General features: G+C 40.8%; 1 protein-coding gene and 1 long non-coding RNA gene across 5 annotated transcripts in view; one reads left to right on the top strand and one right to left on the bottom strand.

Moving 5' to 3' along the window:
• Tmem242 (transmembrane protein 242) overlaps positions 1-16,331 on the bottom strand; it is a 28,390-nt gene extending 12,059 nt beyond the window's left edge. The window contains exons 1-3 of the mRNA XM_020156875.2: positions 16,201-16,331; positions 15,678-15,778; positions 10,564-10,701 (exon numbers count right to left, since the gene is read on the bottom strand). Of these exons, the coding sequence (XP_020012464.1) occupies positions 10,564-10,701; positions 15,678-15,778; positions 16,201-16,288 (327 nt within the window). The 5' untranslated portion in view covers positions 16,289-16,331. The remainder of the gene's footprint in view (positions 1-10,563; positions 10,702-15,677; positions 15,779-16,200) is intronic.
• Positions 559-23,762, top strand: LOC141422631 (uncharacterized). 4 transcript variants are annotated; one of them, XR_012447373.1, is made up of 4 exons: positions 559-982; positions 4,022-4,155; positions 6,820-20,505; positions 23,035-23,762. It is a non-coding gene; the product is annotated as an uncharacterized lncRNA (long non-coding RNA). The 4 variants fall into 4 exon arrangements; XR_012447374.1 differs by lacking the exon at positions 23,035-23,762 and having other exon boundaries at positions 6,820-17,478; positions 20,262-22,792; XR_012447371.1 differs by lacking the exon at positions 23,035-23,762 and having other exon boundaries at positions 6,820-6,899; positions 8,330-17,191.
• The last annotated feature ends 2,464 nt before the right edge of the window (positions 23,763-26,226 follow it).

The raw sequence follows: 26,226 nt of genomic DNA, 5'->3' as shown, positions 1-26,226 counted from the left end.
AACACTGGAAAAGACTTCCTACTTATGGAATTAAATATTGCAAAATGAACATGTAATGTGGAGAATGAGAAGAGCACATTATTTTTGTTCTTTAAAGGCATCAGCTTACACATATTTTTGATTCAATATAAAAAAACTATATTATCATTAAAAATGAAAGGGAAAGACCTTAATGTGAACAATAAAGAAATTAAAATTCATTACTATGTATTTAAGCATCCTAAAATCCTATCTAAAAATAGAGGTTTATAGATTCTAATTGTGTAAATGCTGTTTTATTAAGTCACACCATTTATCCCGTGATTGGGTTAATTGAAGTCATACTGTAGTCCTCTGAAACAACAGCATTATTGGAAACCCCTCCTCCCCTAAATGACATGAAGAATATGTGTATGAAAGTTACTTTTGATTCAAGGCAGAAACTAAGGTAACTTTGTATACTCAAAACTCCCCAAAGAGATTATCTCCATGTTGTAAAGGTTAAAAATTAATTGCTCAAGTCTCTCACTGGGCAAAGAACAAAGTCAACCGTAGGGAACAGTAGGTGGGTCAGGAGAACATGCTCAGAGTGTGTTAGCAAGGGCAAGGCTCAGGGGCTAGGAAGAGTATGATCCGCCAGCTGGCTAGAACATGTGACAGGAGAAATGCCACCCTCTGACATTCTGGACCAGGCACCTTTGCTGTGTACTGTGACCTCAGTAGATGCCAGCATTATCACCCAATATGACAACCAAAAGTGTCTTCAGACCCTGCTACATATCGTCTGGAGTGGGCCAGGGGGACAATTTTATCTTCAGTTGAGAACCACTAAGTTGAAGAATAAGCAGGGCCACATCACAGAGGGGCTCACAAATGATGAAAGAAACCTGGGACTTTGTCTCTAGAGGAAAAGGAGCCCCTGAAAGGGCAGAAGCAATGTGATCAGATTTCATTCAACAGTTATTTGACAAGTTCCTCCTACATGCAAGGCACTGTCACAAAGGTAAGTGAGATCTCACTCACTCAAACTTTACACTTTTACAAGGACTAATTTCATCTTGCAACAGGCACTGAGAAGCAAACAGCATGATGTCAGAGAGTAGTGAGGGTGGGAATGACAAGGTTACCTTTAGACCGGATGGTTTGGGGAGACTTCTGTGAGGTGAAACAAATTTGACCTAACGGCAACAAAGAACCAGAGCACAGGACCTGGGCAGGAGTTTCCTGGGAAAAGCTAAAATAAAGGCCCTCAGACAGAAATAAGCCTGGTGTGATAAAGAACAGAAGGTTGGCAGGGCTGAAGGGCAGTAGGTGGGGGTGGACAACTATGGCGGGTCAGGAGGAGGTCAGGGAGGTAGGTGGGGCTTCACCATGTAAACCTTCTTCAACAGGAAGCCACTGAAGGATTTTAAATGAAGGGGTGACATGGTTTGACTTACATTTTAAAAATATCTCTGACTGCTATATGGAGAACAAAATTGAGGGTAAGTGAAGGAGGCCAGGAGGCTAGACAGGGAACTGTCAATGCACTAGGCAAAAGAAGAATAGAGGTGGACAGAGATGGGAGAGCCAGGCTGCTCCACAGCAGGGTGACAAGCAGGATCTGCCTGTGAATTAGGAGGAGGGATCAAGCGAAGTGAAGAGAATCTAAGAGGATTTTTGCCTAGACTTTTGATTTGAACTGGAGGTGTGGGGAGGAGATGATGGTGCACTTCCTGGAATGGGGAAGAGTAAGAGAGCAAGTTTGGGGAGTTGGTGAGGACTTCAAGAGTTCTGGTTGGGATGCAAGTTTATGGACACCACCTGTTAAACACAAGTGAAGAGACAGGCAAGTCTGAAGGACCAGAAGCTATTTGGCCATCATTAGACTGACACATTGTTTTAAATGCCAGGGGCTAAATGAGAGCCAAGGGACTGGAGAGAGACGGAAAGCAGAAGATCTAAGTATGAAGCCAAAGGATACTCTTGACATTGCAGGCCTCAGGAGGGGCCACTGAGCTCTACGGTGAGCCACAAGCAACATAGGTGTTTCTGACAGAGGATGCTCAGCTGTGTCAAGTGGTGCTGGGAGGTCAGAACAGAGGATAAAGATGAGAGCTAGATATGGGAACAAGGAAGGCATCAGAGACCTGGACAACAGCAGTTTCAGTGCATTGCTAGGGAGAAAAGCTGGATGGTGGACCACAGACTACTCTTTAAGAACTATTTTCTATTAGATTGGGGGGTGGCAGATAAACAGGCTGATAGCTGGAGGAGAACCATCAGAAAAGAGAATATTTAGAGGTGGAAGAAACTAGAACATTTTTGTTCATGCTACAGCAGAGAAGGGAGAAACTGACAATCAGCAAAAGGGAAGGGTCATGACAGCAGCAAGGTCCCTGAGTAGATGACCAGGGGCATCTACTCCCACATGGTAGGGTAGGTCTCTGGTAGTAGTATGGACAGCTTCTGCTTGGTAATGTGATACAGATGCAGACAGAAGTTTAGGGAGGATGAAGGCCCAAGTGTTCGGTGGTGGTGTGGAGAAAGGATTGCCAAGAGGCAAGGGAGAGGCAGAGAGACCAGAGAAGCTGTTATAATCCTCTTGGAACAAGAAGGTGCCCCTGACTATAGTGGCTGCAAGGGTAGGGAAGTGGGTGAGGGGCGGTGGGGAAAGGTAAGATTTGGGACACTGGCTACCTGGCTTTTCCCTCTAGGCAGCTTTGCTGCCATTCAGGTGAAGAATAACTAAGGAACAGGCTGCATGTTGGGGATAAGTGGGAAGCATGTATAATGCCTGCAGACATTCATCACCAGTATCTGGTCCAGCAGGCCCATGAGCCTGGAGCTCAGTGGGGGGATGAGGGCCCACTAACTGCAACCTGTGAAGAAGAGAAGAGGGTAAAGGAAGGCCTTTAAGCTTAACTGTGTGTTTAATAAAGCAGCCACATTTCAGAAGTAAATGGGATGGTTGGAATTAACAGCTTAAGAGCCAAACTGGGATCCAGAAAAGTTATAAAAATACAAAAAGAACATAAAAGCCTAGAATTTGTTAGCACAAGAAGCAAACAATAACTGATATACCGGAGTCATTAAGTAGAAGTTAAATTAGGTTCAGCACAATTTACACAGTGAATGATATATAGCACATTTATTCTATTTATTTATTTATTTATTTGAGACAGAGTCTCGCTACACAGCCCAGGCTGGCTTCAAACTCATGATCCTCCTGTCTTAGCCTCCCAAGTGCTGGGATCGCCGCACCCAGCTAAGCACACTCAAAACAATTAAAAAAAAAAAATTTCATTTAGGAAAATTCAATTTGAGAGAACATTTCATTTTCTGATACGCTGATAATTATAAATCTATCAACATATCTATTAATATAATTTGTTTCACAGTTTTAGCTATTTGGAACAGGTGGCTTTTAAAATGAAGCCTAAGGAAAGCACACCCTCACAGGTCTTTAGTCCATGCTCTACTCAGAAAGAGCCGCTCATGTGAACTGGTTTTCTAAGCTCAGTAATCAGGACAAGGAAAAAAAATCAACAGAAATCAAGGCTACCTTTCCTCCTGTGGAATATGGTGAGGCAATTCTTGAGCTGGCTAGGCCTGATCTGTGTCAGGTCTCAGAACAGGAAGGCTCTAACGGTGCAGGCTCTCTCATTAATTGCTGCATGTTTCCACTTCATAAAATGTGTGAGGCCTGATTTTGCTTATAAAAGGAAACTGTGGGCATTTTAAAGAAATATTTTGGAAATGTGCCAAACAGAAGATTCCCCATTCCTTGGCTTACAAAAACGAGGATACTGATCATTACCACCTATTTTAAATTGAGCAAGCCTGTATGATTTGGTCTCTGTCACCAGATTGCTCCTCTACATGTATATCAAGTACCTCTCCCCAGTTCCATATTCAGCCATTAGAGCTGCAGTAGAATGGGAAGTAAGGGTGACAGAAATGTTCTTGTCACCTCACACTTGAACTTACTAACTGATGCACAGTGAATGCTGCCTCCAATTCATTAAAAAATGACTCCAGGAACATATTTCTCAATTTGTAGGCAGTCTGAAGGCCCAAGAAGTTGACAGATGAAACTACCTCAGCAAGAATGTGATGACTCTGTTCTGGGAGTTCTAGTAAATGCCATAAGGAAGAAGAGGCGAGGCCAAGGATGCTCAGAGAGCAGTAATCAGAGTAAGAAACTGACACTTCTTCCTGGGGCAGAGCTGGTGGACAGCTTCAGAGGCACTGGGATTAGATTAGACACAGAGGTAGAGGGGAGACATTTCAGGCACTTTTCAGACTTCCCCCACAGAGTACTCCACAATGGCTACCCTTAAACAACTTGCCAAGGAAACTTGGACTTGTTTTTAACCTTTGAACTGAACCAGTGAAAAATACCTAGCACTTCAAGTCTATTTCCCTCCTTCAGTATCTTCAACAGTAAAAACTTGTAAGCTTTTTCAGTTTTACTTACATATGAGGGCTAGCAGTCACTACAATGCTGCTTCACTGAGATGAACAAGTAAAAATAATGTAGGAACAAATGTACCAGTAAAAGATGTACGAGAATTTTGGTAAAACTGAAATTAGCAAAGAGCCTCCCCCCCTCCAAAAAAAAGAAATTTGATAATTAGCAAAAGCTCTCCAGCTGCTCCTCAGGTTAAGAAGTAAATCTAAATGTTAACATAAAAATTACACCTAACAGTAGTCACAAAAATGAAAACATCTTGTTAGAGGACATCCAAAAGTGTCTTAGAAGAAAGACACAGTATTACTTCCCTTAAAGTCTCCCTCTGAATAGGAAAGTCAAATGCCTATTTTCAGAGAAAGAATTAAAATGTCTTATTACATGTTTCACTTAAAAACAAATAAACAAACAAACAAGAAAACCCAAAACCAAAAGGAGGCCTGGGCTCTTAAAACAGCAGCAACCTCCATCAGCAGACAGGGAGGCCAGATGACCTGAGAGGTTGAGAGGTTTGCAAGACTCCAGTCACAACCACTTCCACACAAGCCTTTACAGCAGCAGACTGAAGAGAGGCAGTTTAGAAAAGGAGATGACTTCCCTTCTTTCAGATCGGTCAAAGCTTCAGAGTAAAGAAACCACTAACAGCCAGGGGCTGGGAGACTTCTGCACATTGTTATCTTCTAAATAAATTTTTCTGGAGGACCATTTAGCAACAGGTGCCAAAGATATTTTAAAATACAATCTGACTCAACTGTAACATCTTCCATCATTAGAACAAATGTCTCAATCAAAGAAAGTGCAGGCTTATTACAATATGTAATAGTGAAAAATTATCCAACTAGCAGGAGACTGATTAAGTAAATTATAATATGCAATGGAGTATCACGCAGTCATTAAAAGTGATAGAGATTTATATACTCTGCTGTGTGAAGATGTCCCTACAATTATGCAGTGAAAAAAAGATCCCAGAGTAGCATGGCTAGCACATATCATTTCTATACGACTCTATGGATATCCCTCAGACATATGGAAAATGGCTGTAAGGACGTTCCTACTGGTTAGTGATTGCAACTCAGTGGGATGTCTGCTGATTTTTGTTTCTTTTTTGTACTTTTTCTACATTGACTTTTTTCAAAACAATGACTATATATTTTTACAAAAGATACAAATTAATTTTTGCCTTTAAAAAATATAGGTCCTAGGACCAGGTATAGTGGTACCGGCCTGTAACCCCAGCTATTTGGGAGAAAGAGGAGGAAGATCTCGGATAGAGGCCAGCTAGGGCAAAGTTAGCCAAGACCCTATCTGAAAAACAAAAAGACTGGAGGTGTAGCTGGTTTAGAGGACCAGGAATCCACAGGAAAGGCTCTTGTCTTTTTTACAGGTAAGTTAACATGATGAAATGAATACTACCTAAATTATACTCAAATGACAAGATATTGTAATTGAAAGTACTCAGCAAATCCCTACTCAACATGAGCTATAATTGATGGCCCGAAGGCTGGTCAGGGCAGAGGTGGATGCTGAATTCGTTCTGATTTCTGCACAGGCAGTTAGGGTCCCACCTTCAATCCTAGGCAAGCTTAGTGCTCTGATCAGCTAGCAAGACAGCTTCTACTAGTTCTCCATTTTAGGAACCTCTGACTAAATGATATACCACTGCATAAAATGCAAATATATGCTTGTATGTGATGTATTATATGTACTTTCTATGAAATGAAATTTTATAATAATTATGAAAATACTGGGTAAAACCAAAATGCTTTATGAAACTGAAGAGCTCTGATTAAGCATTTTTAATATGTTCCTTTTTAGGCCAGTAGATGTAGCTGTGAATTAAGAGAGAAAATATAGTCACTTTCATCAAGCTGTTCAAAATCGGCCACTAGATGGCACCTTTTTTTTTCTTTTTGGAGAATTAAATTTATAGCAGGGATTTAACAGAATTCAAGATAGCTACCAACGACTGGGCACTGAGCAGATTTTGATTTACCTGCATTTACTTAGAAGTGACCATCTCACCTATCTCTTGGGTGCATAGACTTGGACCATTTCTGATACCGTTGTCCTTAGTCATACGTAGAAAGATGACATTTCCCCAAAAAAGCCAGTACTTCCTGCTCTCAGGTCATCATTAAAAACCCTCATTCTGCAGGAACTCTAAATGCAGAGCTGAAATATCCCATGGTGTTCTCTTCAACCCATAAATACCTACTCTATAAATAATAAAAAAGGTAAAAACATTTTTTAAAAGTCGCTTTTTTTTTTTTTTTTTTTTTTTGCAGTACTGGGGTTTGAATTCCAGGGCTTTGAGTTTGCTAGGCGTGTACTCTACCACTTGAGCCATACCCCAGCCCTTTTTTGTTTTAGTTGTTTTTTTTTTTCAGATAGGGTCTTGATTTTTACCTGGGACCACCTCTGGATCATGATCCCCTTTCCTATGCCTCCTGCATGGCTGGGATTACAGGTGAGAAACTCCATGCCAAGTTTATTTGTTGAGATTGGATCTTGATAACTACTTTTTGCCCCTGGGGGTCATGAACTTCAATCCTCCTGATCTCCACCTCCTGAGTAGTTAGGATTACAGGTGTGAATCGCCACGCCAAGCAAAGTTACTGCTCTTGAGTAACATGTAAATAACTGTAAATGAATGGTTTCTGCTTTTTCTTCCACTATTAGGGAATAAGCTCGGAGCAGGGTGGTAAGAGTTTGCTAGGAAAGGCAGCAAGGAAGGCGTGGATAGCAAAGCCTACTGGGGAGCCCTCTCTGGCTCAAAGTAGGCCCACAAATGACTTCTGAATGAACAAAATGACAAATTAGTAAACACTACTGCCTGTAAAAATACCCTTAAAAAGGTACCAGTGGGTTCATTTTTCTGACAGACTTCTCAGGTATGCAGATCAAACTGATATGCCCACTGAACTATATGTACAGAGGAATGCATTTGCAGTCTCTCTTTTCAGTTAGACATGAAGATTTTCTCTCTCTCATCTTTCTTTTGTACTGGGATTTGAGCTCTGGGCTTCACACTTGGAAAGGGGATAGATGGCCTACCACTTCAGTCAAACCTCTAGTCTATTTTTCCCTGGTTATTTTGGAGATGGGGCTCTTGAACTATTTGCCCAGGCTGGCCTCAAACCATGATCCTCCCAATTTCAGCCTCTCAAATAGCTAGAATTACAAGTAGTGAGTCACCAGCACCCGGCTAGTCTTACATTCAGTATGGCTCAGAACATTTTTTTTTTTTTGCTCCAAGTATTTTATTTAGGCAATAATCATCTTATTAGTGCCACAAAACACATTCTAGAAACTAAAATAGCAGTTTAGCCCATAAAATCAAATTCCCATGTGTATAATAACTTAATTTTGTTGGTCTATGAAAATTTAGATTCATTCATATGACTTTTAAATCAAAGAGTATTCCTATTTTCATACCCTAAAATTTTACTCAGTTTATGACCTACAGTACTGAACACTGGCCATAAGGACAGTCAATCCTATGCACTGTAAAGGCTGTCATTTTCACAGAAATGAGAAGCTTAATAACATTACTAAGTGTTTGCATTCCTTCCCCCTTCTCCCCCTGTAGATTTCATACTAGTCAGGGACATTTTAGAAACTCTTAGGCAAGTGTGCTTTATTTTCAGTACAAATTAAAAAAAATAAAATCTTGCACATTAAAAAAAAAATATTATCCTTATGGTAGTGTTTCTAAGAAACATATAGGAAAACAAAATAAAAAATTCACCCATATGCCCAAAATTTATTCACATATTTCTGTCTAACATTTTTCCTCCTGGTTTTTTATTTGTTTTTACATACCCGCTCTCCTATTATATAGAGCTACGAATCTTGTTTTTCACTTACCACTATACCCTAAACACTTTTCTACTTCAGATAGCAGCTTAAAAGGACTTTTCTTCTATGAGAAAAGAATGGCCAGTTCTCTACCACACCAATGTCAACGCCATGCTGACAGATGAGGCCCTCATTGAAGATACCCAGAAAAGCTTGGCACATTATCAAGAACTGTGAGGACTGGGTCACAATCAAGAACAAATACATTACCGCCATCCCTTCCATCTACTTTACTGCCTGTCTTAGCTAACAGAGGTAAACTTGGGGAAAAAAAAAAAAAAAAAAGATCTAGGTCCTAAGTAGTCAGACCTGAGTTCAAAGCTTGACTCCCAGTCACAAGGCTATGTGATCCTATGCAGTGACTTATGTATGCTCTCTGATTCTCAACTTCTCACTTATAAAATGGGGGATGTTGATATCATATCATCTAGTCTGCTATGTCTAAAATGTCTGGTACCATGCCTGAAATGTGAGAAAAACTGAGGTGATTATCAACAATCACAAAAATCTTCCAGTGCTAGGCTTTCTAAGGAATCACTAATTTATTCTTACAAATGATGACTAGCCAAGAAAGTTACTTTAAAAATAAAGATCAGCCCAGGTTTGGTGGTGCACGCCTATAATCAGCTATGAGGGAGGCAGAAACAGGAGAGTGATAGTCTGAGGCTGGCCCCAGCAAAAAAGCCCAAGACCCTACCCGAAAAATAAAACAAAGCAAAAAAGCTGGGGGTGTGGTTCAAGTGGTAGAGTGCATGCCTTACCACTATCTCGAGGCCCCATGTTTAAACCCCAGTACAACCAAAAAAATAAAATAGGTTGGTCAGACTAGGAAAGAAGTGCTACCTTTTGTCTATCAGTGTGTTCTGAGTGAAAAGTGTAACAATGCCCACTCTTAGTCAGTACTAAACTAAATGTGGAAAAACCTCTTTAAGGTTGCTCTAGCAATTCCCCGCTTCCTCAGTTTCTCCCTCTCTATTGAATCACTTCCATTAACATATACATGCTGTTAATTCTCCACATTAAAACAAACAGAACAACTCTCTTACCCTAGTCCTCCTTCTAGCTACGACTTCATTTCTTTCACTTAATAGCAAAACTCAGGATCTGTTTCCAATTGCTGTCCTTTATTCTTTTCTGAATCCATTCCACTCAGGCCTTCTACCACCATTTCACTAATGACAGCCACACTGCTAAACTCAGGAAATACTCAGTGCTCATAGTATGTGACTTCTCACCAGCAATCCAACGCAGTTGTTTCCCCCTGAAATGATCATCACTCCAAGTCACCATTCTGGTTTCCCTTGTACCTCTCTGGTAGGGAGATCTTTGCTACTTTCTCCTCCCAAGATCTTCCTCAGAACTCTTCTCTTTCTTTCTCTACCCTTACAGCCTTGGTGAATGCATCTGGTCTCATGGCTTTAAACACTATTCGTATAGTTTTGAGTCTCAAATTTGTATTTCCACCTTGAACCTCTCCCTGAATTCCAACATTCTATCATCAAACTGCTTACGTGACTTTCCATGTGGCTAGCTAACAGACATCTCAAACTCACAAGTCCCAGACTGAGCCCCTGATGTTATCTCCAGTGCCTGCTCCTCTCACACTGCCCTCATCCATCTTCCAGTTGCTCAGGCCAAATCATGGAGACATCCTTGACTTCACTTTCTCTCTCACACCCCACCTACAATAAATCCTTGACTACTCCACCTTCAAAATACATCCAGAGCCTTTTTTCATCAATCCTACCACTGCCACCTATTCCCGACAACAACCCATCCTGAGCTGTCATGAAGAGCATGGTCCACACAGCTTCTTACCAATTGTTTTTAAAAATGTTTTTTTAGTTTGGGGCATACATTTTATACACATACACACACACTTAGGCTTTTAGAATTTTTTCCAATAACATGCAACCAACATATTAATAACAAATAATTCACTTTAAAATGCTTTAACTATTTTACAAGGATGTTTATGAATGCCAAATGGCATAGAAAGTTGTTCAAATTAATAATTTTATAAACAAGTAGCTAACATCAATATACAGAATGAACATTACCTATGAATTAGTCATTAATTACATTTGAAACACTTAAACCAGTGACTTCTGACATACTAGAGTGACAAGTTGCCTACATACTAGAAGGAATTTAGTCTCATTCTCTGTTATCCCTTCCTAGACAGAGACCAAACTATATGCAAATGTGAAAACTGGGTAAGTTTAGATAGCAGAAAGTAGGATAAACAGCCAGTTAAGACCGTAGTTACTTACACTGTGTGCTCCTAAAGCTTTCCAGACTGCAAAGCTGATCACGCCAACCCCACACCAGGCATAGAGTGAGCCCCAGCCCAGGGCTCGCAAGGCAAGGGAGGACCCACTCTCTGGTAAGGCAGCTGTGGCCATAGTTCCCTGAAATGAACACAGAAAGGCCTGGTAAAACAATCAGTTAGGAAGGATAAACACCTGGAAGTATTTGGCATGAATTAGAGTACTCTCTACGTTAAGTAACTCTCTACGTTAAGTAACTCGACATTGGGAGCTGAGCTGAGCCCAGCCCAGCCCAGCCCAGCCCCAGGCCAAATAGCAGCTTTGCTACTACCACCAGCGCACGACTTCTCTGACCAACAGGCACTGTGCCTGTTAATCTTCCAGAAAAACCTTAGAACATTCCATCAAGATATTTCTATCCCTCATTCATTGACATTTTCATCAGAATAACATGAATTAGCTAATTTAATAAGAGAAGCAAATTTATAACATCCAATATTCACAATAGAATCTTAATTTTGCCTAACTTAGATGTTTTAAAAAACAGATACGTGTCATGTTTGTGCGATATCAGTCTCATAAATGGATTGAGATGAAATGAAAATTAGTTATCATTAGCTATTGTCTACATACTCCCAAAAGTGAACTTTAGAAGCATGACATTAAACATTAATCTGTCCTTAAGTTTTAAAATGTCTAGTTACATGTTTTTTACTCTGGGGGAAATTATCAAATGGCATTCAAGTCTTATGTTCAAAATTTTCAATATAATTTTGGCTGATTTGCTGTAGGAAGATTTGATTTGTCAAAAAAAAGATCTTTAGATATAGCCACAATATATACATATATATATTATATATATATTTTTAATGCTACATTTCCCTCCACATTATTTTTAAAATTTAAACTAAAATCAAGGCATCTGTATTTGGGAACTGTATTTAACAAATCACACTACAATTATGGGACTTAGTATCCCTGAGGTAAAACAGAAAAATTACTTTCTAAATGAAACCTCTGCATTTATAATACCTATATACCTGAAGACATTGGTACCACTTTATCTTCTAGCATTTACGAAGTACCCTTTGAGAAAGGGGGAGACAAAAATTAATCTATTATTCACATATGTATGAAGTGCCAAGAGCAAACTGCTCATTTGTCAGAGGTCAACTGCATAACTATGAATAATTTTCATATTTTTAGCTGTTTTCAGTATAACCCTGGGATTAATGTAAGTCAAACAGATTTGGAAAAACATTTTATCTAGTTATGTCCTCTATAAAGTATTCTTATCTGATAAAATTTTGATGTGTTTACATCATTAAAGTAACTTTTTATAATATATGTAATATAGTTTTTTTTTTTTTGGTGGTGGTGGTATTGGGGTTTGAACTCAGGGCCCTCACGCCTGCTAGGCAGGTGCTCTACCACTTGAACCACTCCACCAGCCCTATCTACTATACTTTTTAAAAGACTTATTTTTATTTCTCAGAAGTTATAGCTTTATCAAAAAGATGACAACTTACTCTTTTTATCTATTCATTACATACACAGGTACTGAAACAACTCTGCTATTCAATTGCCACACATTAAGATGATGGTACACACTTAAAATTCAAGCTACTTAGGAGGTGAGGCAGAAGGACCTCTCATTCAAAGTCGACTCAGGCAAAATTAGCTGAGACCCTACCTCAAAAACAGAATACAAGCAAAAGGTGGGCATGTGTGTGGCTGAAGTGGTGCAGTACTTGGTAAAAATGCACAAGGCCCAGGTTCCAACACCCATTACCAGAAAAAGAAAAAAAAAAAGATAAACAAGCGTACAGAATGACTTCAGTTATATCAACTTTCATATCAATTTTATGTATATACATTAATTATTTTCTTCAGTTCTTTTAGCCAAAGAGATATAAAATGTGCACATAATTTTTACTGATAGCACATCATTTAGTCTCACAATCATTTTATAAAACTGGTATGTGAAAATTACTTGTTTAAAAGAAAGATCTTGGAGGGCTAGTAATGTAGCTTAGTGGTAAAGCATGTGCAAGGCTGTGGATTCAATCCCTGTCACCATAAATAAATAAAATCTTGGTCTATTTTAAGAGATCAAAGAAACTTAACAGTGAACAATAATTCACTTATTCACCTTATTTTGCACCTTCCTCTTTCTGCTTATTCAAGGAATTACAAAGAAAATGTATGTTCACTCAGCACTTACTGTTGCTTCTTCAACTCCGTTTTCTAGCAGAAGACCCAACAAAGACAATGAAAATAAGACACTAAAGGAATGACTAATCTCTTCAAACAGAAGCAGTGTGGACAGCCCCCAAAGTCCGATTGGGTTGTAACTTGAATCTCAATCTGTTATAATCAGTACTAAGATTCCCAAGCTAGTAGACACAGTATTTAAGTATCAATATTGATAAAAGAGGTATGTATCATTTATTCCCTAGAAAAAACAAAGATGGAAAGAATACCATTTGCTATATCCATGTGTGCCTCAGTTTCCTGCTCTTTAATGGGAACAAATGCAGTGACAGTGCCTCACAGGGCCGTGTGTGGGTTATATGAATAAAGCCCTCAGAAGAGCAGTGAGCATGTGGTAAGCACTCAGATGTTAGATGCTGTAATTATTATTGTGGATGTCAGGGAAGACCTCCAGGTGGTGACTTTGTAGAATACAGATTGTTCTTGAATTGGCACTTGCTCAATTGTAAACTCAGTACCAAGTGCTCTAGAACCTGAGTTCTTCTATAAACCATTCACCTCTCAGCATCTGGGTTAAGTAGTGATGCTCTAGTTTCAATGTTTCCCAGAGGAAGGCATATTTAACCATTCAGAACAGTGGTTCTCAGACTTTCAATCTCAGAATCCCTTTACAATTGGGCCCCAAAGATGTTCAGTTATGTGGGTTATATATCAATATTTAATATATTAAAAATTAAAACTAAGAAATTTATATTTTATTACTCATTTTAAAATAGCAAATTCATTTATATACTAATATAAATCTGCTTATGAAAAATAACTTTGCTTCAAAGCAAAAAACAAATACTGCAAAGGCAGTGCTTCACATTTTCATTAATCTTTTACATGTCTAGCTTAATAAAAGATAGTTGGATTTTCATGGCTGCTTTTGTTTCAAGCTGTTGCAAAACGTTTTGTGTGTCATTTTTGTTGAAGCATATGAATAAACCTGGCTCACAGAGATATATGGTTGGAAAAGGGAGAAGTATTTTAATAGCTTTCCTCTTTCTTAATACACCAACACTGGACAAGTAGCTTCTTAAAGGTTAGTTGCCATGTGAAATTGGAAGTCATGTCAATTAGTTTTTCTGTAATTTTTACATTGAAATCCACTTGTCTATTTTGCACTTTGAATGGACTTTTTAATTCCACTCATCATGATCAAAGATAACAGTCGACAACGTAATACAGATCCTTCAGTTGCTGAGGCCATTTGTGAAATAGTATTTAAAAAACACCATCAATATCACATAAAATCTCATCAGAAAAGCTGTTAAGTATGAGCATCTGTCAAGCTCATGTCAGGAGATATGTTTTCTAAAACCTAATTTTCACTTGAAAGTTTGAATTTTATGAGTGGAAATAAAGACTAACAATGGCTTAAAGAGACAGGCTCATTTTTGTTAATTTTTAAGAAAATGCCTGCCAAATACCCACTTATGAGTAACTGAAATAATTTTTCAGGTTTTGGGGTTTTTTTTTGCAGTACTGGGGTTTGAACTCGGGGCCTCATGCTTGCTAGGCAGGTGCTCTACCGCTCAAGACACACCTCCAGCCTTGTCAGTTGTTCTTGCAAGTAAAAATACTATTATATTGAGGGGAGAGTGGCTAGTTTGGCTTGAACTCAACCATATAACTGTAATTTAAATGTGGTCTCTTGTCATTACAGTATTCGTAAGGCTTAAAGATGATTATTGAAGTGGAAAGGGAATGCAAATGGCTTCTGATTTTTCACATAATACTCTTCCTCCATATCACACATCAAACTGTAATCGCATAGTTATTTGTGTGATTATTTAATATGTGTCGCCCATAGGAGACACGAAGGTTTCCAAGGGCAGATGTGCTATTCATTTTTATATCCCTTGCACCTAACTAGTACAGTGCCTCCAGCCCTGTCAGTTGTTCTGACACACAAAAGATCCCAAGTAAATATCTAGTAAAGCAATGAGGTAATGAATAAATAAGCCTAATGGGGTGGGAAGACACAGACAGGACAAAACAAGAACAAGTAACTATAAGTAAGCATGAATTACTACATGAATTTTTCAACAGCCAGGAAAAGGAGATACCCCACATCAGACAGCAAATGTTCAATCTTGCTTATAGAGTAAGAATTTTGTTATAAAGTTACAGTCACTCAATCAAAGTTTACTGAGTACCTACTATGTGCCAGTTGCTTTGCTAAGGAGTGATGCTGCAACAGTACCTGGCCCCTGTGTTCAGGAAGCTGATATGTTTTTCACTGATACTAAAATAACTTTAACATTTTAACATCTTGAAATAGAGATTCCTCTTGCAATCAGTATCAAAAGTTTAACTGTTTTTCTTCCTAAATGGCATACAAAATATTGGTGTCTCTTATTTCTAATAGTGAATTAACTAGATTGAAAGTCATGCTGTAAGTGAAAAATGTGCCAAAAAAACTTTCAAAGTCTTGTTCTGCTAAAATTTAAGAAAGCACAGTTAGCTGGGCACCAGTGACTCATGCCTATAATCCTAGCTACTTTGGAGGCTGAGATCAGGAAGATCAAGGTTCAAGGTCAGCCCAGGCAAACAGCTCTTGAAACCCCCACCCCCATCTCCAAAATAACCAGAGCAAAATAGACTGGTGATGTGATTCAAGCGAAGCCCTGAGTTCAAACCCTAGTCCCCCACACACAAAAAGCACATAATTAAGTACTTTCTAAAAAGTAAATAAAGATCATCAACTAACTTACACACTTCTTAAATTTATGAAGTGTATGTATACAGGTTTTCTTCTTAAACCGATGTATGAAAGGCTATCACTATTTTCCTCTGCAAAAAGCTGCCACTTATTGTAAACAACAGCACTGCTGTGAATGGATTTCAGAGTCACAAACCTTATTGAACCACTCAGGGCTTTTCTTTTTAGCCATTGACAATGTTGTAAGAAATCCAGCTAGCATTCCCGCCGTGGCCACAGAACCAAGGAAAAATCCACCTGTCAAGAGTTTGAGGAAGGAGAGATTAAAACAAAACAAAACAAAACACGTGATGTCAAAAAGATGCACATGGGTAGACTCAAAACCTTTTAAGCGACACTCAAAATTGTGTTTGAAGTGAGAGAAATCGTGGCTAAACAGCTCCTGCCTAAAACAAACGGCAGGAGTTGGGAAACGTGCGTGACCTCAGGACCTCTGACTCGCGGGGGTCATTCGGGCGGCGGCGAGAAGTCTCTCCAGGGAGGGAGGGGAGAGATGGTGGAAATCGCGTGGATGAAGGGATCGCGGATCTACCGCCAGCCACGGGAGACTCCAGGGCGCGCGACCCCACAGGCGAGGCCTCTCGGGGCGGATGTGTCCGGCAGTATCCATCCCAACGGGAGCCAAGCCTCGGGGGAACTCGCAGCTCACCGTCCCGTACCTTTAACCAGGAAAAGCCGGTCTTCCGTGGGCCCGGGAGCCTCCAGGGGAGCCGCGAGCTCCCCCACTCCAGAGCCCTCATCGCCCATTTTCACGTCTCCACGACTGCGTCCCTCACCAGCCGGGCCCGGGTAGGACAAGAGCGGACCGGAGGAGAAAGGTTCCGCTGCTGCCTCCCCTTGTGCAACCTCAAGACGGGTCCGGAGTACGGCGGCGGTCCCCAAAGCTCACACCTCCGCACTCCCAGAGCGGGAAGGCGCTGCCCGCAGTGCCCCCACCCCAACGCTATCCCCCAGGACGCTCTCCTTGGAGGATCACAGCCTTCTGCAAGGTGATGCTCGCCGGACTTTGATGAGTATTCTGTCCTCCTGAAAGCATGCTCAGCCCTGACTCTCGGAGGCAGTCGTAGATTGAGCCCTGAGCTCAGTCCTAGCCTGGGTTGAGCCCTCGAGCTCAGTTTCCTGATTAGCCTGGCACTGGGTCAAAGGAATTGGCTCCCGCGAACATGCCGCATTCTAAAAAGCAGGCCTTCAGTCATTTCCCTGAGAAATTTCGGGACAATTGTCACTTCACGTGTTAACAGGCTTTCTACCTGGAAGAGGGCCGGCCCACAGCAGGAGTGGATGGCTAACAGGATGACTGAGTGAATGACACAACGCCAGCAAAGAGGGCCCAGGCTCCAAGGCTGTCAGGCTGCGGCAAGCCTGGTCCGCACAGGCTGCGAGGCTGATGTGCCAAGGACGTTGGATTCCGTAAATGACCATTGAGAGTGGATAGAAAATCTTCAGGCTCTCAAAGAGACACATAACGTCATCTTTTAAAATGAAGCAACCCATCTGCCTCATTTATTTTTCCCTAATCCTTTAGGGCATGGATTTCTTGAGGACAGGGATAGGGATTGATATTCATTTTATATCCCTAGCCCTCAGCTTATTACCTGGTCATGCATAATAAATGCATGGCAGACAAATAAGTAAATGATGTATTAGGTTTTTTTGTTTGTTTGTTTGTTTGTTTGGCGGGGGAGAGGCAGCAGTTAAATACATCTAGTAGTTCAAACCTGGATTCAGGTCCTAAACCACTTTTCAGCTATGTGAACTCAATGTTATATAGACTTAATCCTGTTAAATGCAGAAACAAGTAGTACCTACCTTATAAGGTTTCTGTCAGAATTAAACGAAGCGTTATATATAAAGTTTAGGCCAGGTTCTGTGGTGTGAAATGTCATCCCAGCTGCTCAGGAGACTGAAGCAAAGGATCACAAGTTTAAGGCAACAAGGTGAGATGCCATTTCAAAATAAAAACAGGGTGGGGGAGAAGTTAGGATAGTGCCTTCAATATTTAATTAATGCTTAATATTTTTAATCAATGTTCAATTAATGTTAGCTCTCATTATTGTCACCTTTGATTACAGTAGCTACTTTGAAGCATTCCTTATGGAAAAGTATAGGTGCTTTATGTCTCAGAGGGTCCGCAGCAGGCAGAGTTGAAAAGCTTGATGGGATTCTGATCATCAGCCAAGATGAGAACTGCTCTGTTTCTGTATGGATGAGATCACCCAGAATGTACTTAACTTTTGAGTTCCTTAGAAATGCAATGTGAGAATCTGAAAGGGCCCTTTAAGAGTTGGTAAATGCTGTGCTAACTTGTTGAAAGTCTTAAGGACTGCCACTTTTTCTTTCTCATCATACATAATTGTGACCATAGTTGCTTTCTATATGTCCTTGCTATAGTTTAGATGTTGAATGTCCCTAGGGTGATGCTTTTGGTAGAACCTTTGAGAGGTGGGGCCTAGTAGGAGGTTCTTAGGTCAGGGAGGGTATGCCCCCAAAGGGATTATGGGGCTGTGGCCCCTTCCTCTTCCTCTCTTTGCTCCTTTCATGATATAAGTGGTTTTGTTCCACCACCTTCCCTACCATGATGTGGACATGACAGGGTCCTTGTTCATTTGCATGAGTGAGGACAGGTGGGGCCAGAATCCACTTCCCCACAGGCCTAAAAGCAACAGGGTCAATAATTCATGGACTGAAATTTCCAATATTGTGAGGAATATAAAATTATGAGAAAACAAACCTTTTCTATTTATCAATTAATTGTCTTGGGCATTTTGTTATAGTGGTGGGAAGCTGACAAAAGTCCAGCATTGTAATAAGTGCTTCAAATGCATAATCTCATTTACTCTTCTATGAAAACTCAGGCTCCTAGAGCTCACACAGCTGTTAAGGAGCAGAGCCAGGATTTCAAAGCAGGCCCCTCCTTATCCTCTCCACCATGGTCTTCAAACCTGAGCTTTTATCACTAGAATCGCATGGAAGGGTTGTTGAGCACAGGTTGCCAGGCCCCCTCCAGAGGGTCTGATCCAATAGGCCATGAGAACTCAGAAGTCTAGAATTACAAGCTCCTCAACTCTCTCTCTTTGCTGTCTCCCCAGAAAGCACAGAAACTTTTTGCTATTCACTACAGGGAACAGAAGGAAAATAATCTTTAAATCTAGAGAAGTTACAGAGTCCTGTATTCCAGAGCTTGACTCCATTGTGGAAGTGACCACAAACCTGTGGAACCCCCATCTGCTTTTATGAAAGAGGATGTGGTTCCCATCTTCTCATCTGCTTTCTAACTCCTAAAACAAGGCAGTTTTCCTCTTGTCTACTTGGAAGCTCATTTTCCCAATATACACAGTCTGGAAAAGGAAGCAAACCCGTGGTTACACTTGAGTCTTAGGTAAGCAATTGCATTTTAGGATCTTTGTTTGATACACAGCACAGAGAGGACTGGCTGAGAGCTCCTTGGAGAGGGCATGTTTGGGGCGGAGGGAAAATCACAGCCCCATCCCTTGGCAGCCCCTGTGCCTTTCCTGCAGCTTGCTCTGTGCCAGGTTTCCAGAGCCTCAGCCGCCTGTGAAGCACAAAGGTGGGAGTTCCTGACCCTGAGATTAGGACCACATTCCAGGCGTCCCTAGTTAAAACACCGAAAGAAAACATTTTTTTTTTTTTTAAAAAAAAGACAGTGTTATCCAAGGTCTTCCATTTCCACAGTGCACATGGTTAGGTACATCAAGTGCAAAATCTGATTAATTGGCCTGATTAAGAATTTCACAATTCCACTCAGACTTGTTTCTGTGGGAAAGCACACTAGAAACTCCAAACAGGTGATTTGCAAACATTCAGAACGCAATCTCTTTGCAAGGCAGGGACTTTTGTTCTAGAACAGCAAGACCGAGCATTTCCAAATGTGGGAACCAGAGATTAGAAAGTTGCAGGGCTTCAGTACTTCCTGTGATGCCAGCAGGATTGTCATTTCAATGGGAGCAAGGTTCCTTTTCAGGAAAATGTAATGCAATGTTGGCTGCACAGAGGAGGCTGCTGGGGAAGCAAGTTTATCTGAGACAGACGCTCTTGCTATTTTGGTGTTTGCTCGAGTCAGCCAAAAGTCCATACCAGTGATGTATCTGATCACATTCTTACTTCAAACTTTGGCCCCTGTAGATTCTATATCAAATTTTGACAGCTAGAAACCCATTAGCATTACTGTTCCCAAGAATTTTGGTAGCCTTATCTATAGCTAGGTTCCAACACTGATGTTTTCTTCCCAGTCATCAAATTTTAAAAGCATTTCTTTGGAACTTCAGTTACTCCATGTTTAAAGTATGAGGCTGACTTATTTTTAAAATCTGGTAAGGGCCATGTATCAGCCAAATCATTCTCACTGCTGCTTGGTATAAAATAGTTGTCAAAACTATAGTGCAGAGGTCATTACAAGTTATTGCCTAATTAAGCGCATGCATAGAAAAAAAAGATCTGCTAGGTTTTATAATTGAATTACTAACAATGATTACCTTGAGGGAGAGGGAGGTGAATTTTCCATCTGTATTTCTTTTACTTTCTACTGTAAAAGTAAAATGTTGACCAAAGCAGTATTTTTACATTTTCCTATAATGCTAGCAAAGATTTTAACAAGGGCCACATGTTACTTTTGTGAGAAAGGAAAATAAGAAAATACTTTTTAAATGTATCACCTTCTTTATAAGATGGATTTTTTGACTTACATAGGAATATTATGTAGGCTTCCAGGGTAATTCATCAAACTCTACAACTGGATATCAAAGAGACAAAATTCTTGGAAAGCAAGGAAAGGAACAAGAAGCATTGTGTCATAAGAAGAGAAGTCTGGGCTGGCTGGAGAGCACACATGGTATTCTCTGTTTGCTGTCAGGCTTCTTGGATTCTTCCCAGTGTCTGCGCTGACTCCCCAGGGCTGTAGCTACTTTGAAGAGCACAATTACAATCAATACAGTGAAATATAAATGGTAAGCATGGCAGTAATTCCTTTGAGTGAGCCAAAGCTAGAGTTCCAAAGCCAGAGTCTCATTACTCACTTCCGGTATCTCATTACTTATCTTTTAGAATGCTATTCTGCAAGAGTCCTAGGCTGAATAATATGTCTGTCTTTATAACAGTCAATGAAAGTAGTGTTATAGATTCTTCCTTTCAATTTTTCTTTACTATGGAGTATATCTTCCCCAGCTCTTTCTATGCTCAGTTGAATTTTTACTGTTAATGATCATTCAGAAATCTTTTTGACAACTGTTATATTTCATAAGCCACTAGATATTTTCTGACAAAAGAATGAAGCATATAATTTCCTTTAGCTGCCTTCCTTTCTCTTGTGAGGGTCAAATATGATCACATAAGTTCAAGTATTTTGTAAACTATCACATATTCTGCCAATGGAAAGTGGTATTATTTTCACATTCTCTGTGCATCCCAATTGTAGAAAAACCCTACAAGATTCCTAAAAGTGAAGTATATTTCCATTTACACATTATCATGCACAAGCACACGTATTACACCTAGGTTTACTCTTAAAATCTGGGATATCAACCAATTTATGACCAATTGTATCATTAAATGCCTATTATGTTATTTTATTAATTACCCTCCCCTAGTTGATGTATTAAGGATTGAGAACTATACGATGATTTATAAAACAGTTTCTACCACATGTATGATGAATGGGTGTCTACATCAACCAGTGAAACCTTCCTTGACCACATACTATGTTTAGGGCTGGGGACGTGGCTGAAGTAGCAGACCACCTGCCTTTCAAGCATGAAGCTCTGTGTTTAAACACCAATACTAAAAAAAAAAAAAAAGCCAAATACAATGTTTAGATTGTGTTAACCTTTCATTCAGGCAGCACGTGTTTATGAGCGCTGAGGGCTGGATTTTCTCTGGTGAAGTCAGAAGGCCCAGTCCTTTGCTTATTGGACTTTATAACCTTAATTTTCTAAGTGAGAACTTCACCAAAACACCTTTTTGTTTCAACCTTTGTGGACGAATTGTTCTAATTTTATGTCTTCCACTTTATATATTCATAAATAAAGTGTGATTTACTTCTTGCTCACAAAATCTTGCAGTGCTTCAAGCAACTCCTCTGTGATACAACAGTGATGTCAGCTTTCCCTACATGGGGATATAGAGGGTGTAGGAGGACTGCACATCTCCATGCTGAGAATGCAGAGGGGCATGTACGGAACAGAATAGTTCGTAGAAGCAGTCTTGGCAACTGAGGCCCAGAAACCAATAACCCAGAAACAAGTACATTTGTTGTACATGACAAGGTCATGCAAGGGGCCATGGCGAAAGAGGCCCCATGATGTAGCTGTGAAATGAAGTAGGATTTCTTAAAAGATAACATGTTACCACAGAATCTGGGGCAAGAAGGAAATTCAGGATTTGGGCAGGAAGTTGAGTGTCATTGACACATTTGTCTATGGGTAGCAGGGTCCCAGACCTTGGGCAGAACTTAGGGATGGCAACTGGTAATTGCAAGACATAAAGCCAGGTAAAATAGCGTGGGAACTGGAAAAAGAGCCTGGATCAGACACCCAGGTATTAGACCGAAAGTACAGGGATGTTGAGTCCCCAAGGCCAGGGAGAAGTTCAAGTCCCTAAGTACATGCTGGTTCAGGTTAGGAAAAAGGCTGCATCTGCTTGGGAGTCTGTTTAGCTCTATAGGGCTGGAGGCTGCAGGAGAGAGGGAACAGACAGGGCCTTTGCCTATAGTTGTGCCACTGTTCATTGGCGTGACAGTGGGGATGGGGGAGGGACCCAGCCTGCATTCTGTTCACCAAGGTTTATGCTTTGGTGCTGGACTACACCTGGAGAAGGGGCTCTTTCTCTGGTTCACAATAAGGCACCTCCTGGGCCAGTGTTGGCTTTGTAAACATGACAGCCTGTATTCAAGGCCAGAAACCAATTATAAACATTCCAACTGTTGGGAGTATTAAGTCACAAAAAAGGAACCTTGGGAAAGAGTCCGCAGTATCTAGTGCTGGTCTCGAAACCAATCATAGAGTTGAAAGATCACTAAAATTTGTACAGATTCAAAGTGCCTTTGGAGAATTGGTCAGAAAAATGTTGCTTCTGAAGAGAAGCAGCTCAAATTACTTGAATTTACATTATTTGAAAAAATATCTTATGTGTGGCCTTTGGACCTATTTTTATAATTTTGACTCACTGACTGTTCCTCTCAGCTGTACCAGAGCAGTGTCTAACAGTTACTTGTCACTGGGTAGTAAACTTACATTCCAGTAATATTTCACTGAGTTTTGGCCTCTTTGATTCACTCTTGCTTATCAAGGAACATAACCTCTTAGAATGTGATTATGCAGCCTGATAAAATGTTTCACTCTGCAGTAAATTACATGCCATCTAGATGATCGTGCTTTATTTAGGTCAACTGTGCATGGCCCAATGCTCTTTTTAAAACATTCAAGGCATTTGATGGATTCATGGCTGAGTGCACTATAAATAAATGCAATCTCAAATTCCAGACCGTGAAAATGATGTGCGAGGGGATACATCAGAGCTACTACCATGAACGATGACTCTTTCAAGGTGATGGACAGAGCCTGGACTCTGGATGTCTGGAACCTAGGGTCTGGTTCCCAGCCCTGCCAGCAACAGCGACCAGCTTGTCTCCATGTCTGTCATTGTGGCCTTAATTTTCTTCCTCTGCAAATTGAGGGAAGGACTAGATAGATGGGCACTCTTTCCAAGTAAGTTTTGTGGCATGCCAGTTACAGAAGCCATTAGGTGTTACCTGTAAACACATACACACACATACACACACACATACAGAGAGAGCAAGAGAAAGAGATGGGAGAAGGGAGAGGGGGAGAGGGAGAAGAGGAGGGAGAAGAAGAGAGGGACTTTGTGATCCAAAAAGGAATCAGGCTTCCTTGCTTTAGTGCTTCTCCACTCCTTCAAGAGGAGGACACAGGAAGCAGTGATTCTGTAACTTAGTTGACTGTGGAATCCTTTGTTACTGAACTGGTTGGTCACTGTCACTAGGCTCCTTCCTCATCCCCACGATTCCAATAAAATTCAGAGAAACATGACTATTTCATGAAGAGGCCAGAGAGCAAGCCCTCCGCTTCCCCTTCACAGCTTGTGGTCAGGTGAACACTGATGTCCCCACTCTGCAGTTTGTCTGAATTAGAGGGTGGCCAGAATAGCAAAGACCAGATTTCATGAAGGGGGTAGAAACTTTCCTGCTACTTAAGCCAAAAATAACATCTCAGTTTCCCATGTCAAGTTTAGAGCTAGTCTTCACATTCTAAGAGAAGAGTTATTTTCTAGGGGGTAGGGGTGGGGAGGTGCACTGAATAGTACTGGGTGATCTACTTCATTCCGATCAATTAGGGAAAAAAATGCAGTCCCCAAAGCACATTCTGAATGGTGGACTTGAGAAACCAAAATAGACTGATGCACAGTAGAATTAGCTTCACTATTTCAAGCCCTGCCATATATTTATCCTTATTTGGTTGCCTTTCCTGGAGCTGCATGACTGTGCAAAAGAGAATGACCTTGGGCCATGCAGCTGATCATCCTGTATCCGGGAAGGACTTCACTCAAGTTCTCTTGCTTACAGATGCAGCAGCAGGTCCATCGTGACTTCTGCTTCTAGGGCATGTTCCATCTTAGACTCAATTTCTTCTGCGGTATCCTGGGAGCCCTGTGTGCTGTAGTGATGGAAGCAACATATTGCCATAGATGCATGGTGTACTACTGCATGCCAGAGACATCCTCAGCTTCTGACAAAAACGGCCACAGGCAGTTCCACTTGCAGGAGTTTCTGTGTCTCATGTCACAAGACCCACTCAACCTGGCCAAAGCAAATCAACAGGGTCACCATCAGACCCAACAACTCATCTATAACCCAATGGGAGCCACATTTTTTTTTAAAAGCCATTCATCAAAAAAAAAAAAACAAAAAACCCCAACAACTGGTTTGTCCAATCACAAACACAAACAGATACACAACTGGGTGCCTCATTTTTAATAAGGCACCATGCCTTCACTCCTGCAGTTCTGTTGCTAGTCTAGAGAGTTGTCCTGGTAGGTCCCCTCTTCTACTCAGGCTGTCAAACTCTAGAGCAATCTTTCAAGGTAGGTCACTCCCCTCATAGCATCTTTGCTAGAACACAACCTTCCTCATGGAAACTTCTATATGAGTAGATCATTGCACACGTGCTGGCCCTAGGTCAGCAGGCAGCTAATGTACCCACATGTGAAACTTCCTTTCCCATTCGTATACTCTTTGGAAGCCAAGGTCCTCACAGGGCTATGACTGAGTGGTTGGCTGTCCTTCCTAATACTATTTGTGGTTCTGGTACCCCAAACCTGTCCGTAGCCCCTTGTGTATTCTGACTCCTGGAATAAGGAGCCAGATCTTATTTCAGGTCCTGGCTTCTCCCTGAGTGCCCTGCTCCTTGTAGGACCTTCACCCACAATGGACCACATGACAGACAGTTCTAATAGGTCCAACAGAATTCAATAATTCTGTGCCTTTCTTTCCATAGACTTTTCATAAAGCGCCCCCATTCACAGCTTGTATTTGAAGCTGAGTGAGCACCTAGACTCAAGAGTGACTATGCACCACCTGGAAAGAGACATCTGAGGCCAAGCCACAGGTCTCTGTCCTTAGCCATGGCCATTCCAGCCTATTTGTAAACAACTGACACCTAGAGCTACAGAACAAGACATGTTAGCTACTAATGAGTTAGAAGAAGGAGAGAAATGTCTCAAAAATTTGCTAGAATAAAAGTCAGAAACAAAGTGAATCTCAATACAAAAGCATTGAATTTTTGAAAAACACAAGTTCAAGGCCCTCCCTGCCCCAAAGCCATGGGCAGTTTAGTGAACAACAATGCTGAAACAGCAAAGGTAACATGTTCCTGCCTAGGAGAGGGCTCTTCTGCTCAAGGCCCATCTCTTCTGGTGCCACCTTTGAGGAGTTTCCAAGATGTCCTCAGAGAGCAGGGCAGGCCACGGGGAGGTGGCAAGTATTATCTTCCTTTTTTTAGGAAGAAATAGTTGAGGGGAAGAGCTATTTTAGGCCAGAGGAGAAAAGAATTGAGAGACTGATGCTCAAGAAGGGGTAAAATCTCCCATGAGGCCTTGAAGTTATGTCAGGTAGATTTTGTCTCCAAAGTAAGAACTTTCTATGGGCTGAAGGTATAGCTCAAGTGGTAGAGCTACTGCATAGCAAGTGGTGCAAGACCCTGAGTTCAAACCCCAGTACTGTCAAAAACAAACAAACAAACAAACAAAACTTTCAAAGTAAAAAACTTCTAAAAATTCAAAATGTCCCCCAAATAGGATTAGGACTTTCTGAACAAAAGTTGAATTGTATGCAATCTGTCTGAAGTGATGGAGAAATTCCTACACTGAGTGATAGGTGAGAAGGTTGCTCATCATATCACACGGCTAATTCAGCTCTGCTGCCTCTGAAACCTGATTCCAGAGATTTACTTCCTGGAGAAGAATTGCTTTGATCAGGATCGTGGGTCTGATGCCAGTTTAATTAGTGCAATGAAAAAATACGGTACAAAAACCATCATGGGAAGCCAGATAACAATCAGCAGTTATCAGTGACACTCCTCTTTGAAGCTGTGGCAGATTAGTAAGAAAAGAAAACTTAGTATGAATTGAGAGCCTAGAAAAGTGGCCAACTGTGAACT

This window comes from Castor canadensis, chromosome 1 (assembly GCF_047511655.1).
Source record: "Castor canadensis chromosome 1, mCasCan1.hap1v2, whole genome shotgun sequence".
Taxonomy (NCBI): domain Eukaryota; kingdom Metazoa; phylum Chordata; class Mammalia; order Rodentia; family Castoridae; genus Castor; species Castor canadensis.
The sequence above is the reverse complement of the archived record's forward strand: the minus strand, read 5'-3'. Positions and strand labels throughout refer to the sequence as shown.